Source organism: Solea senegalensis, linkage group LG21 (assembly GCF_019176455.1).
Source record: "Solea senegalensis isolate Sse05_10M linkage group LG21, IFAPA_SoseM_1, whole genome shotgun sequence".
NCBI lineage: Eukaryota > Metazoa > Chordata > Actinopteri > Pleuronectiformes > Soleidae > Solea > Solea senegalensis.
In genome coordinates, this window is record NC_058040.1 from 12,154,384 (window position 1) to 12,169,784 (window position 15,401).

At 40.1% G+C, this 15,401-nt stretch overlaps 1 protein-coding gene across 1 annotated transcript in view; it reads left to right on the top strand.

Annotated features, from left to right (window-relative positions):
* The first annotated feature begins 992 nt into the window (after positions 1-992).
* The window catches only part of sardh (sarcosine dehydrogenase), a 33,384-nt gene continuing 18,975 nt past the window's right edge, over positions 993-15,401 (top strand). Inside the window, exons 1-10 of the mRNA XM_044012468.1 lie at positions 993-1,250; positions 2,587-2,777; positions 3,295-3,431; positions 4,279-4,457; positions 4,962-5,141; positions 5,982-6,105; positions 6,302-6,402; positions 8,315-8,419; positions 11,219-11,348; positions 12,723-12,809. Of these exons, the coding sequence (XP_043868403.1) occupies positions 2,593-2,777; positions 3,295-3,431; positions 4,279-4,457; positions 4,962-5,141; positions 5,982-6,105; positions 6,302-6,402; positions 8,315-8,419; positions 11,219-11,348; positions 12,723-12,809 (1,228 nt within the window). The 5' untranslated portion in view covers positions 993-1,250; positions 2,587-2,592. The remainder of the gene's footprint in view (positions 1,251-2,586; positions 2,778-3,294; positions 3,432-4,278; positions 4,458-4,961; positions 5,142-5,981; positions 6,106-6,301; positions 6,403-8,314; positions 8,420-11,218; positions 11,349-12,722; positions 12,810-15,401) is intronic.

The window sequence follows — 15,401 nt, forward strand, 5'->3', positions numbered from 1 at the left end:
TCACAAATGTAGGTTTCTTTGACAACTGGACCACACAGCCTATTTAAAACATGTACACACACACACTTACTTTTGCTTGGTTTGGTCTCTGGCCCTTCAGGACGTCAGTGGCTCCAGCAGCTGTTACACCAACATCCCCCCAGACACACACACAGACACACACTATGCCAACATATAGTATGTTGGCAATACATCACCCCACAATGTTTTTTCACTACACAATATTTCTTTTGAAGCCTTTAGATATGTTGTTGCTGTTGAGAATCATTCTTAATCATCCTTAATGTTTCCAATAGTTCTCCCACATTTTAATAAACACACACACACACAAACACACACAGATGTATACATACAGTGTATATATGCAGTGCTTAACAAATTAACAAAGTCTTAGACCACCACCATGTTTCTGTAATGGTTAATACACCAGTATGTAGAAGCGCTTCAACAGAAATGATATTTTTAATGCTAAAATATAATTAGTAGTGTCATTTTCTCAAATTAATCATTTTACAAAAAAACCCAGCAAAAATAGTAAAGTATATTATTATTTCTTGATTAAGATGTTAAATTATAGTTCAGTTTTAGTGGTTGCATGTTATGCTAGTTTCATTTCTGAGTTTATATATATATATGTATATACTGTATGGATGATTGATTATTATTGATGATTTTTTTACCAAATGAGTTCATTAGATGTCATCAATACCCACTATAAGACACTGATAACGAGTCATACGGTTTCCACAGTGTCAGCTGTTAGTTCAGCTGCTGTTGCTTTCCATATGGATTTCACCATCTGCGTTGTTTACGCACAGTTTTCGTGACCTTATAAATAAATAAATAAGTAAATAAATAAGTAAATAAATACATAAACCCCACCCTCTCTGAGAATCACTTGACTGTCTGCTGCTGCTGCACAGATAATAAATACACTCATGGTCTGTGGACTGACAGTGACACTGCGTGGGGAGGAGGAGGCGGGGGAGAAGGAGGGGTGAAAACAGGAACTACAACAGCAGCTCGCCTTTAAACCTCACTTTCTCCCTCTGGCGAGTGAAATCTTTCAGCCATTTTTCTTTCCTTTACCGCACTTCAGACTCCTTCCCCTTCTCTCTCTCTCTCTCTCTCTCTGTGTGTGTGTGTGTGTGTGTGTGTGTTTCTGCAAACTGCTCCATTCCAGCTCCGTGGGTCTCGTGTGGAGTTTCGCGCGGACTATAAACCGAACCGTGTAACAAGAGTAACTAAACGTAAGTGGAAGGCAAACCCGCGGCTGTCTGTCATGCTGCAGGACTGTTGTTGAGCAGCAAATGCTGCGTTTAATGCCACGTCGCTCGCTAAATGTAGTGTTCCGGGCGTGTTTGAAAGTTGTTGTTTATCCTCTAATTCATAAGTGAGTGGTGTGCTCCAGTGGCGTGTGCAGACATTTCAGGGGCAGGGGCTCAGTTATCAAAAATATAATAAAAATCATGTTTTCTGACTCGTATCGATGAACAAACTTAAAAATACTTCATGTTTGTTCACCTTGGCATATTGTGGCTGTTGTCTTCGTCTAAAAGATTGCAGAGCATGCTGCTGTCACTTCAAAGTGTCTGCTCTGCTTCTAAACTGTATATTTGAAACCCTACAGCTACAGTTGAACAGTTTGTACAGTTTGCAGCCAACTGTCTGTCGTTCATACAGATATATATTACACTTCAACATTATTACAGACCTGTATATTTGAGAAAGAGAACGACATTCAAATGTCTTTCAAACAGGATCCAGATGACAAGTCACCGATGTGATAACAGGATTACCGAGACTTATGTAGAGCTAACGCTGCAGGGTTTGTACGCAGCAGTGACGTGGTTGAGAAAGTGGATGCATGAAGTCGGGACTGTTTTTGCCTTCAGACTCCAAAGTCTAATACAGTGGCCATGTTAAAGTTGCAGCTGAACTAGGCTCTTTCTCTCTGTGGACCTTGATCTCGGCCAACTCCCGTCTCGTCAGATAGCAGATTGAGTAGCGGGCTTGGTTGTAGTAATCCAGGACTGTAATCAGTGCAGGTGTTTGCTGGCTGGAACTGGAGCTCCATGGTTCCAGCCATGGAATCATGAAACCTCCTGTTTTAAACAGATGGCTAAACAAATGTGGAGGAAAATATCGCTTTTTTATTTATTTTGTGCAATAGATTTATAATGTGATGGAGAATTGCCACATGACATACCATACAGACATGCATTACTGCTGCCATAATTGATATATAGAACATGGAGCAATCAAAACTAGTGTAACAAGTATGGCAAAAGCTGCAACTGAACAGCTAGTGTAAACAATCTCTATGTAAGTCATTTACATTTTAATGGTTCTGTTTGCAGCAAAGTGTTTTTTACTTAAGCATCTCTTCACATTTAAAACAAGTTATTCCATAGATTGATGCCTTTACCTGTGACACAGCGTTCCATAACTTTGGCTCTAAATGTAGTTTATTTTAAAAGATATTTAAGTTAAAGTGACTTTCTCTGTATGGTGTTGTAAATAACATTGAAACTTGCCCTCATGTTCTGATATATTCTGAGACTCTGTCTGTGTGTATGTCCACAGCAGACCATGGCCTTCCTGGGGACCGCAGTTCGGCGGATGGTGTTGACCGTGCGTCCCCCTGTCTCTCCTCTGTGCCGGACAAGTGCTCGCTCCTACAGCTCGACGCCCACCCAGGAAAAAAATGTTCCCTACGAGAAAACGCTCAAACAGGAAGATGGCGTTTCCTCTGGACCCACGAAACCTTTGCCCAGGTGAGTGGACGGACGGGACGAGTGCTTACTCTATTATAGTGTGGGCTAATGTTTGGACATTTGGACATTTGGACATGTCTCATATGTTCATTTTAAACAGTAATTGTGTACCTACTTGTGTACGCTGTTTGTTTATGTGTCGGGTTTATGTGGGCCGAGTAATTCTTTTGTAAGCTCCTGCTTGACATGTGCGCTCTGACTTGTTTGTCCGTTCAGGCTTCCATAGAAACATGGTAGCAGCATCCGTAATGCAAGCCCCTTGGTTAAAGTACATACTGTATGAAAGGCTGATTTTCAAATGAAGTTGAAACTATTACACATTTATACAACAAACATACTGACCATAGTATAATTCATCCACCTATTTCTTTACTATATACATACATTTTTAGTTCCTTTCTTAAGTTGGTTTTGATTAAGTGAACTGTGTCTCTGACTGGACCTTTGTCTTCATCCTCATCCCACTTTCAAAGTCGTTGTTCTCAGCTCACCTGCAGTTATCTGCCGCCTGCCTCAGGTCAGCAGACGCGGTGGTGATCGGAGGAGGAAGTCTCGGCTGTCAGACCGTCTATCACCTGGCTAAAATGGGTATGACCAACGTGGTGCTGCTGGAGAGAGACAGACTGACCGCTGGCACCACCTGGCACACTGCAGGTAACACACTGTGAGAGCACGGGTGATGCACAGGTGATGCATTCATTGTTTTCAACAATAAACCATACACATACGCAACTCTTAATCTTAACTTGTCAACAGTTTTGTCACATGCAGAGTGTAAGCCAGTAAAACAAAGAAAAAAGCTGGTTTATATATTCTGATAATACATGAACGTACAACAGTAGCCTGTAAATAATTTGGTGCCTCCTTGAAGTTCAAGTGTGTAAGAGTTAGTGACATCTCAATGGTGAACACACACAAACAGTGACCTTGGTGGATCAGTGGTAGAGCGCGTCGTCTTTCAACAACAGGTTGGGAGTTTGATTCCTGGCTCCACTCCCATGTTGCTCTTGACGGCTGTGTGAATGGGTATGAAACATAGATGAGTATAGTATGAAAGTGTGAGTGAATGAGCGGTCATCAAGACTAGAAAAGCGCTATATAAATACAAACCATTTACCGTTTTATGTAAAAGTATAATATCAAAATATACAACAGGGTTAAGAAAAATAGAATATATGTATATAAGTGCAAAAGTAAAGTGACCTGTGGCAAAAAAAAAAGTAGTTTGTATATGATGAAGAAGTTTAATGTTATGGAAGAGTGCAGGAAAGACATGGTATCCAGTATAAGAAACGTGGTGCATGGTGGGAAAAAGCTATCAACCTGCATCAAATGCTGCAGAACCTCTTTCCACGTCCACTGTCAATTCCTGTCAATAAATCCCACTAAACACTGGATTTTTAACTGTATATCCACCAGTTTTGGTCTTTGCAGACAAAAACATTGCATTTGTACATTTCTGTGTACATTGTACATACTCCACATGTATTCTTATCTTTAGGTTTGCTGTGGCAGCTCCGTCCCAGTGATGTCGAGGTGGAGCTCCTGGCCCACACCAGGAACGTGATCAGTAAAGACTTGGAGGAGGAGACCGGTCTCCACACAGGCTGGATCGAGAACGGAGGACTCTTCATCGCTTCCAACAAACAGAGACTGGACGAGTACAAGCGCCTCATGTCGGTAAGAAGAGGAAAGTATAGCTGCTGGGTTGGGTAAAGACCTGAATGGTACCTGCTACTACTTGAACTCTATTTATTGTTACCTCTTCAAAATATGAGGCTGATATTTGCCCTTTTTGTTGCTCGACATGCATGGAAATTATATTTTTAATGATAAAATATAGTGACTGTTGCTATCCATGAATTTTCTAATGTACTGTTTTACCAAAAATAGTAATAATAGTAATAAGCACAGTGGTTTTAGTGGTTGATATTTATGTATAAAAAGGTGAATTGAGTTTGTTATTTGCCAAATAAATAAGTTTAAGAATAACATTTTTAGTTTAAAGTTTTCTGGCTTTTATGACAGGTGGTCTAATAAATTTGTTAAGCACCGTATAGGAAGCACTGATTTAAATTACAATGTTCAAATTGTGTTTCTTTATATTGATAACAACGTGGCAACATGAATGAATGAGACAAATGACCACAGCAACTCCACGGTGACATATCCCCTCATTTCCAGCTGGGTAAAGTCTACGGCATCGAGTCCCACGTGCTGTCACCTGCGGAGACAAAGGACTTGTATCCTCTGATGAACGTCGACGATCTGTACGGAACGCTGTACGTACCGAAAGACGGCACCATGGACCCGGCCGGCACCTGCACCACGCTGGCCAGAGCTGCGTCTGCCAGGGGAGCCATGGTAAAACACCACTTCATAAATGATCATAGCGCAGTGGAATGGTTAAGATCGTAACCCAACATTCGAAGAAGTCAGCATGTTTGGTTCGATTTGTGCGCGTGTGACATAACATGGTGTAAAAATAGCTCCCCCATGCAAACAAGTGGCTTTAGTCCTGATAGCCATGTCATGACCTTGTGTGCAGTATAACATTATTTGTTGTTTGAAATGGGGAAAAAAATGTAACGCATTTGAAATGCGTGGCATGGTTGTTTCCTCATATACAATAGGTTTTCTTTTTGGAAAGATGGTTTATTCAGCTACTGGAAACCAGACTGTGGAATCCAAAACACTTTCTAAATGATCCCAATTAGCCGTATGCTGCTCCAACTGTTTCATTTCAAATTATTCTCAATCAGAATTTGGTTTTATTGGCCAAATATGATGAGCGCACATACAAGTCGGGCTGGGTGAGTCATTTCTCTTTAATTGTCACTTGGTGCAGCACTGCAGTCCAACCCACAACAGCATTCCTTCAGATTAACACGAGCAAGTGGTGAATAATTGTTCCAGTAACGTGGAACCGGTTCTAAATGCAAAGTAAATGCAAACCTGTTTTGAATCATTTTTTTGGTCATTTTATAAAATGTGGTTTGAAGGAGGGAAAGAAAATCAAAATGAACTTGTAAATGGAAAAAGGACAGCAACATATAATACAGTACATACAATACATACCATATAATCCATTTGTAAACACAGAGTTTGTGTTATTTCATGCTGTGAGGGAAGGAAATGTCCACATGCTGGATCTCCATGTGACACGTGAGTAACTCCACACACTTTCCTCCACTCTTACGTCAGGTGATCGAGAACTGCCCTGTGACTGGCATTAACGTACACACGGACGACCTGGGCGTGAAGAGGGTGAAGGCAGTGGAGACTCCACACGGGACGATTGAAACGGCGTGCGTGGTGAACTGTGCAGGTGAGAGTCAGAGGAGAGGGAGGAACCGGCCCACTCATCCTTCCAAATCACAAGGATGAAGACTTTTTTGTTTTTTACAAAAAAACTACACACACTGCTCACAATAAGTTATAGTTGAAAGTGGGTTCATGCAACAGATGGTTGCACAGGTGGTTTGATGTGAACACTTTATTTTGTCTCTTTTTGTTACATACAGGTGTGTGGGCCACCAAGCTGGGGGAAATGGCTGGTGTCAAGGTGCCGCTCATAGCGATGCATCATGCCTATGTAGTGACCGAGAGGATTGACGGCATTCAGGTAGGATAGGACTGCTTCCTCTCATACATATATATATATACATACATACATACATACACATATATACATATATACATACATATATATATATATATATATATATATATATATATATATATATATATATATATATATATATATACATATCTATATATATACATATACATACATATATATATGTATGTATATATATATATACATACATATATCTATATCTATATAATCTATATATGTGTATATATATATATATATATATATATATATATACATATATATACATATACATATATATATATACATATATATATATACATATATATATATACATATATGAAAAAAATGCATGTTGTTCCAAAGATTTAAAGCAGATTGTTCATAAAATATTGGCAGATTATCTGCTGTGTTTCTAAATCTACATATTCTTGGATTACTTTTTATATAAAGCACTTTGTATTAGCTGAAATCCATATGTTAATTTCTTGACACCTTGCTGTAGGTTTGTTTAAATACATCTGTGTCATGGTTAATTTTCTTTGGTGGATCATTCTTTTCTATTCTATTCTGTTGTTTGACATATTTTTCCTCACTTTCTGGTGCATTTTTCAGTCAGTCACTCACAGGCTGTAGTTTTATGATTTAATATTTTATTAGGTCGGCTAAACCAGCTGCTTTTAAAATTCCCTAAGACAAAGTTAAAGACCAGAGGTGCCTTTTTATAATTGTCTTTAAAAACCTACTATTGCTCCACGACTCCCATTGTGTTTGTTTGTTTTGCTTCTTATGTGTTTTAGTATCCCCTGTATCGCTTTTAAATGTTTTTATGTCTTTCTATTTTTACTGATTTTATTTTGTCATTTGACGTCTTTCTTTGGTCAACCTCGGTTGTTATGTGCTCTGTAAATAAATTTGAGTTGAGTTGACAATCCTCTAATTTTAATTCCTCTCCAGGACAGAAACTTGTGTGTTTTCATCCTGTGTATTGTATTAATTCCATGCAACCAACAGGGGGCACTATGACCACACTTCCAGCCTATAATAGCCAAGGTGTGTCTGAATGATGTGTAATAACTGGAGTTTGTTTAGGTTGTAGACATAAATGTCGGTGTGTACATTTTGACTTTGCTGCGGCTTGTGTGCGCTGTTAGTGAGTCACAGTGACTCTGCCGTTGTGAGTCTGCGAACACGTGTGTGTGTGTGTGTGTGTGTTTATCTAGTGTTCACATGTACGACTGCTCAGACAGATTGTCACAGTCTCTTCCCTCTGTTCCGTGGTTTAAGAGCAGCTTAAGCAGAATTACTGTACGTTGACGTGAGCTCAGACAGGAAATAATGTTTCCCCCTCCAGCGTGTGAGGAACTCTGGGTCAAAACGTCTCCTGCAGACTGTAGACACACGTGTGAATAGATGTAATGACTTTGAATAACAACAATAATACAAACGATAAACTTGCTGATGTGGTGTTTCTGTATGAGATTGTGAAGGACAGACTGTGCTGCAGTGCTCAGTAATGATCGCAGCTTTCCTGACCGTGCTCCACGCTGTAGAGGAGCTTTTTTTTTTTGGCTTTTGTTAAAAACGTGCTGAGCCGTTTTCTAAATGTCAATCAGCAAATTTTCTTGTAGTTGACTTTGGAATGAAAAGCACCCGTGACAGAATGAATACAAGTCACAACACACATTCTTTCAGTGTGCAAGCATTTCACGACAATGTCTACTTGGTCTGTCTGTCGTTGTATACACTGTCTTCTACATATGCTGAGAAAAGACTATGAGTAGTCAATGGATAATCGCGCTTTAATAAAGGTGTGTTTTTAGATTGCTATTATATTCTAAAGTGAAACTTCCGTTATTCTTATCTGGTGGTTTTCCACTAATTTGAATGCTTCTCTTTGTGTTTCCTCTCTTCTTCGCAGAACATGCCTAATGTCAGGGACCATGATGCATCAGTGTACCTGCGGCTCCAAGGTGACGCTCTGTCTGTCGGTGGCTATGAACAAAACCCCATCTTCTGGGACGAGGTAAGACGAAGAGTGTCAACGAAAGATTGATTATCTCAAGTCGAGTCAAAAGCTCTGATTCTGATCATTTTTATGAGACTGGGCTGTAGTTAGTGATAATTAGTAGTTATAATATAGTCTTAAAGATAACATAGTTATAATAATAAATTTTATATACAGAAGAGTATAATGGCCATATGTCAAACTTGAAATTGAAAGAAAGAAAATAATATAAAACAGCATGAATGGAGAGATTAAAATGGTTGCTTTTTTTCTCAGAATTTAATTTAATATCGGAATTCTGATTTATTTTAATCTCAGAATTCAGAGATAAATCCGAATTCTGACTTTTTCCCTCAGAATTATCAGATTAACGTTAGAATTCTGAGATTAAAGTCAGTAAAAATCTGAATTCCAAGAATAAAGTTTCTGACTTTAATCTCAGAATTCTGACGTTAGTCTCATAATTCATGTTTTCTTTTTTCTTTCATGTTTTTCTATTTTTTTTTACCCTAATGCTCTTCCGTACAGAACACCCACACAGAAAATAAAAAAAGAACAATAAAACGCCATAAAACAGCAGGTAGAAAGCAGTGATACTTATATTATAATTATTATTATTATTAATAAATATCGATCCTGTACTGCAGTGGCATTCAGTCAAGTGTTTAGAGCACTGGTTTGATGTATCCTCTTCAGTCTGCAGCATGTCGAATTAGTTCTGAAACTAATGTACAATACATACAGTCATCGAATTAGCTGAAAATGAGTGAACGCACCAAACTGTAACGTTGAAACTACATCATGAAAAGTGTTCCCATGTCTTCTATAAACCCTGGCACAGAAGAAAACCATTCTTTATCTTCACTAAGTGATCAAAAAGAGAGCCATCTCAAGTGTCTTACTACATTCACTCACACTAATTCACTTCTAATAGGCAGACCGATGAGCATAACGTATGCCCTAAAGGAGAATGTATTATCACCCACCCACAGACCTTATTTTTAACTTCTCCTCCGGTGAAGTCACTTTACTTTGGAACATTAAACCAAAGACTGAAATAACAAATCAGTGTGGAAAAAAGAAACGAATCAAACTCAGGCGGGGGTATTTTTATTTTTATTTTTTTAAACACAGGGTCTGAAAGGATGCTTTTTTGGTGGGAGATTGATCTTTGTAAAAGCCGATGAGTCAATAGGTGGTCTTTGTCCTCATGGATGTGTTCTGTCTTTGATGGCAAGGCTGGCAAATCTGATAGCAGGCCTTTCTGTCTTTGTCTCTGTTACTCCTCACTCTTAATGTAATACTAAAACCTAAAAAGATAGACAACAGTCTGTTGAAGCAGTTCTTGTGTATATGAATGAGGGTTTTTTTCTCTGTAGGACACTGATGGTGCCGTTTTGCCTCTCTTAAGTGACTTGAAGACTTTTCCGTCTTTTCCATTTGTCGACATATTAGAGGAGTTCTTTGTGCCGAAGCTGCTCCTTTTGTTCTCGTTCTGCAGCCGAGTGTTGCTTTGATGTCTTGAGGCGGCTGCGGCGGAGAAAAGAGGGAGATACAGAGAGGAGAATTAGAAGGGAGACGCCTACTGAGTGAAGATGAGCCGGATCGATCGCTTGGGAAGGATTCAGATAAATGTAGCGTCTAGGACCCCGAGCGCTGCTCCTCATATTCTCCAGATACTCGCTAATGCACACTTCTTAAGTTCCCATGAAAGAAGTAACTGTCGGCTTGCACCTTCATGTAACGTTAAAGTGATAATCATTACTGAAAGTATCGCTCACTGAGCTCCGTTGTCTCTTCTAACTTTAGATTTCTGGAATTGCTCAAGTTTGTTGTCTTAGAATGTGTCCTAGGATTTCCTTTGGTGGGAATTAAGAGCAGTAGTTGAGTCAAATGTGAGTGGAGGATTTGATGAATGCCAGGATTAAGGCAGAATACACTCTGCATGACTTGTAGGAGTAAAAAAGAGGCAGATTTTCTTTGCCCAGCTGAGCTGACGGGGACAGAGTGGCAGTGGTCCAAATCGGAGCAAATTAAAGCTTGGACAAAGTATTGAGAGTGAAGGGTTTGATTTGTTGACGCCCTGCTGAGAGAGCAATGAGCGGTTTTACAGTGATTTGACTCACAGGAAGTGTTGCAGCTGCAGTGGCCGCTTCATGTTTGTGACGTGGTCTGGGTTCACTGTGACGAGTGCGATGTTCACGAGGAAGAGAAATAATACAGACGTATAAAACAGCTGCGGAAATGTAGATTTCTTTGTAAAAAAGTGGGAAAAAAATCACATGTAAAACAAATTGTCTTCCATCTATATACAGTATAAGCGCTTAGCATAAAAACACACAGACATATCGTTGTGTGCGAGCAGCACATCCCCAAGAGGCAAAGAGTTGGGCTTGTAACAGAGAGGTCGCCGGTTCAATCCAAGGGCTTGAGTCCCCCTGAGCAAGGCATCCAATCCCCCCACTGCTCGTGTGTGTGTTCACTACTCTGTGTGTGCAGTAATAAGAATAATGGGTTAGATGCAGAGGTCAAATTCTACTAATTCTAATATAACAAACACATTCATGGGGCAGAATGTATCAGTTAAAAATGGAAAACACACAAAAAGGCAGAGTTATAAAGATACTCCTGAAACCCAAATAATATAATAGAGAGATGGGCAGAAGAAGAAAAAAGTAAGAATTATAATTGTGAAAACAGGCAAAATTGTAAATTAAGGGTCAAATAAATACATAGAAATTCAATTAAAGGCCAGAAAATGAGGAATTCACCTGTTGGTCTTTGTTTTTTGTTTTTATTTGAATCTTTATTTCCTAGGTATCTGATAAGTTTGCCTTCAGCTTGTTTGACCTGGACTGGGATGTATTCACGCAACATATTGAGGGAGCGATCAACAGAGTCCCCAAACTGGAGCAGACTGGCATCAAGTCTACAGTCTGTGGACCAGGTACACACACACACACACACAATTTCATAACGTTATTCTTTACGACAGGGAACAAGCACTTTTTAAATTGGACGGCTCTGTTGTACTGCTGCTGCTCATGAATACCTGGGCTCGTGGGCTCACTGTGTGTCAGGTTTGAGGATGAGATGATGTGATTGGTCGGAGTCCGCGTCCGGGTGAGTGAGTCCACTTGTAGCTGCGCAGGCTGAAGACGTTTGGTACCAAGGTGGATTTGTGAGTCAATGTGATGTTACGTGAAACAAGACAAACACAGAGTATAAAGACAATGGACAGAAAACAGAAAACTGGCATAGCAGAAAGCAAATCTGTCTGAGAGCGACTGAAGGAATAGTATAAATGGACCTTGAGATCTGAAGATATTAAAAAAAAGGAAAGACAATAACATAAGTAGAAGTCTCAAAGGTGGATGGAAGAAAAAAGGTTGAAGGTCTGAAATAAACTGAGAGGGAAAATGTTGTTTTTTTTCATCTGTCACTCAGTTTATGGCTTTTATTTCATTTCAAGTGTTTTATTTACATCCGCACTGCGCGATGAATATTCATGCGAGCTCACCGAGCCCTCGACTGTGTGAGCTGAATGGAGAACTCTTAACCATGATCTAGGTCTTACGAACATAATGAGCGTCTTCTCTCTCTCTCTCTCTGTGTGTGTGTGTGTGTGTGTGTTCTCAGGAGGATAGGAAAATTAGCTAAATGCCACATAGACAGATTTTCTGTAATTAACTTCTCTGAAAAGTTCGATTCTGATTAAGGGTATTTATTTTCCATTTACTCATCATTCTTCCTGTCTCTTCACTTGTACTTAATTGCTCTGACGCTGCATTTCCCACTCATCAGTGCGGTGCAGTTCGACTCCCCGCGGTACAGTTAGCAGTGAAAAACACCCTGATCGGGCTCGTGTTTCCAACGCTCGATGGCAAAAACTGAGTAAACTACATAAGTGATGTCATACCAGCACGACACAGTGTATCCTAATGCGTCCTGAGGACAGAATATATGTATGCAGCTCAGGAACGTGGCCACGTGCATCCCTAAAAAACCCTCCTCTCAATGTGATCAGATCTGAGGATGCATTCAGGAAGGATTAGGAGCCTTCGAGCCTGTGCTTAGCTTGTGATCTGATCACTCTGGATGGATGATAATAGCAGGATGTGCAGCTTCCAGGATGTGTTCTGCCTTCCAGACTCTTTCTGCCATATTAGAATTCAGCAGCTCACTTTTTCATTTGTAATCTTTCCCTGATAGTACTTCCAACATGTTACTGTAGATCTTCTTGGATGAGAAGCACAAGTACTAGAAGAGTTATTAACCCTCCACCGTCACCTATACTAAGCTCTCCTCTGTTTGTTTTCAGAATCATTCACAGCAGACCATAAGCCGCTGATGGGAGAAGCACCAGAGGTCCGAGGTTTCTTCCTGGGATGTGGATTCAACAGTGCCGGTAAGAGCTGCTAAGAGCTGCAGGAGCAGAAAGACTTTTAAAGAAACCAAGAAAAGGATAGACTAGAAATGGAGCTGTAAAGACATCTCCAGTCTGTGTCGATTCTCATTCCTCCAGGTCGTAGTTGCTTAAAAAACAAATGAAAACTTTAACACACACACACACACACCACTGTGTCGACCTTTCCCTTAAGAGCTGGAAAGGTCAGCGCAATCTTCATAGAAAGGAAAAAGGCAGAATAAATGAGACTAAAACAACCCGTGTAGAAATAGCGGATGAGCGTTTTCTCCAGACTTGGACCTAATCTTTTCTAATCTCCGTGGACACTCTCAACCTACAAATGAATAATGGAGGGCTTTTAGAGGAGAAACCTCGACACTTGCACACACACAAACATCGAGCATTTCCAAATGGAGTCAGAGGAGTGTAAGGGGTGAAGTCATCACTAAATCACAAACGAGAGCGGGTGAAAACGATGTTCTGGCTTTTTTATGCAAATAAAAACCAAATGTTCTTTCGTGAGTTGAAGAGGGTTTGATATTGTGTTCATCTCCATGATCTGAGCTGTCGTTTAAGGTGTCATATTGGGACTGGGCTTGTTGAAATGTGCCCGGTGTCAGTGAAGACACACCTGGCTGCTTACGGTGACTTGATAATAAATAGATTTCTGACCAGCCATGCACACACAGGATGAGGCAACTGCCCTCTACATGCCCCGTGTGCACACTTGCCCTCGCGCATTACCGCACAGATCCACACTCGGTTGAATGGTTTTTATGGAAGAAGGAGCTTGAGATGTGTCCACTTTTGTTTTGTCACTGTCGCCATCTTCTCTGTGTCTCACCGGCACGGACGCAGGAAAACACTGAGACGATCTCGCTCGCTGCTCTGTGAACTTTTGAAGTCCTGCAGTTTACCTTTTTCCTTGCCAGGGGTTCATTTTGGCCTCAAGTCAGTCGCTGATTTTCTTCCTTGTTTTACTTGTTACCTGGCAACCTTTTCAGTCAAAAATCGGCAACTATTGTGCGTTGCATTATTCACTGCGATCACGGTTGTTTAATTGCTTGTCAGTGCTGCACCTCTCACCCAGCTGAACCACTACAGTGTGTGTCGCTCATTAATACTGAGCACTTTGCCGGGTTTTATGACCTGCTGAGCCTTTTAGTCACATATTAAAGCACTGAAAATGGCTCAGAAAACCACTGTGTTCAGTGGCGTGGAGCTAGTCGCTGATGTAAACGGCAAAGTAAATAAATAAATAAATGAATCTCTGAATCTCTGAAGCTCAGGGAGTAAAAGGCAGCTCCACTTTTGATCACTTGCAGGTAGAAGAGACTTCTAGAACTCGGCCATACTGCAGCAGAATTTCAGTGACCAAACATTCAAACAATGGTTAACTAAAAGTGCATAAGATTTGCTTTAAATGGAAGGATTATGGCAAATATGGAGCTGCAGCCTGATAAAAAGAGAAATAGCCATTTGAAAACCCAATTTATCTGTAAATTGCTAATTGATTTTGCAGTCTTTTGTTTTATTTCTCATAGACCAGTCACAGTGTTGTCTGTACAAACAATAATAAAGTGATTTATTAATAATAAGTAACTAATTGCACAAGGAAATAGGCATTTATTAATGAGTTTGAAAAAGAAACAAAGTCATTTGTTGATAGTTTAATGTAGAGTCAAAGGATTATTATAGAATTAACGAAGTTTATTATAGAGATTCACAAAAACCTGCCATAGTTAAAAAGCATGAATTTTTGTATTTGTATGCATTCGACAAAGCTGTGTATAAAAAAAAAGCTTTAATTTGCTCATTTTGGTCAGGTATTTAACAAGGCAATCTCCTTTCACATTTGCATTTTCATTTACCTCCTGTTCACTTCTCTGGGTCATGAAGCGTTTTAAGCCTCTTCATTTAGACAATTTGGGGTCTTCTGCTGGACAAACAAGGTAACATGTGACATGTGCCAGATGTCATGTGCAGACATTGGGTCGGGGACTCTGTTGACCTGATTTCCTTTAAGCTTTAATTTACTTGTAAGATGCAAAGACACTGAATGCTTTATTCCACTACACGCTGACATAACGATAGAGAACAATAAAAGCAGCTCTTTGTGTTTTTGTCTCTTCCAGCATTAAAAAAAAAAAGCATCTAGAAGAGCAGCAACATCAAAGTAAATAACTAAAGGCGACCCGAGAGCAGTTCAGAAAAGAGCAGCAGGAACGGAGGATAATGACATTGAAAGGAGCAGAGTGTAAACAAACAATAGTAGACGGAGACAGTGATGGCAGCGGATGAAATTGGTACAAAGTACAAAGGCGGTGTGGAGGGATAACAGCGATGAGTGGAGGCATCGGGGGTTCACATGCAGATACATGCGTGTGGTTAGCTTTGTTGACATTTATAGCTGCCTTTGCTGGATGTCTTCATCCATCCACCCCTCCGTCCACACGTCCACACGTCCACCCAGGCATGACCAGCAGTGACAGTGCCTGCAAATCAGGGAGATGTAGAGGAAACACAAGAGGGATGAAGGAAGGACACACTGCATGTTGATATGCATGCAGCTCATGGAATATGTACATATGC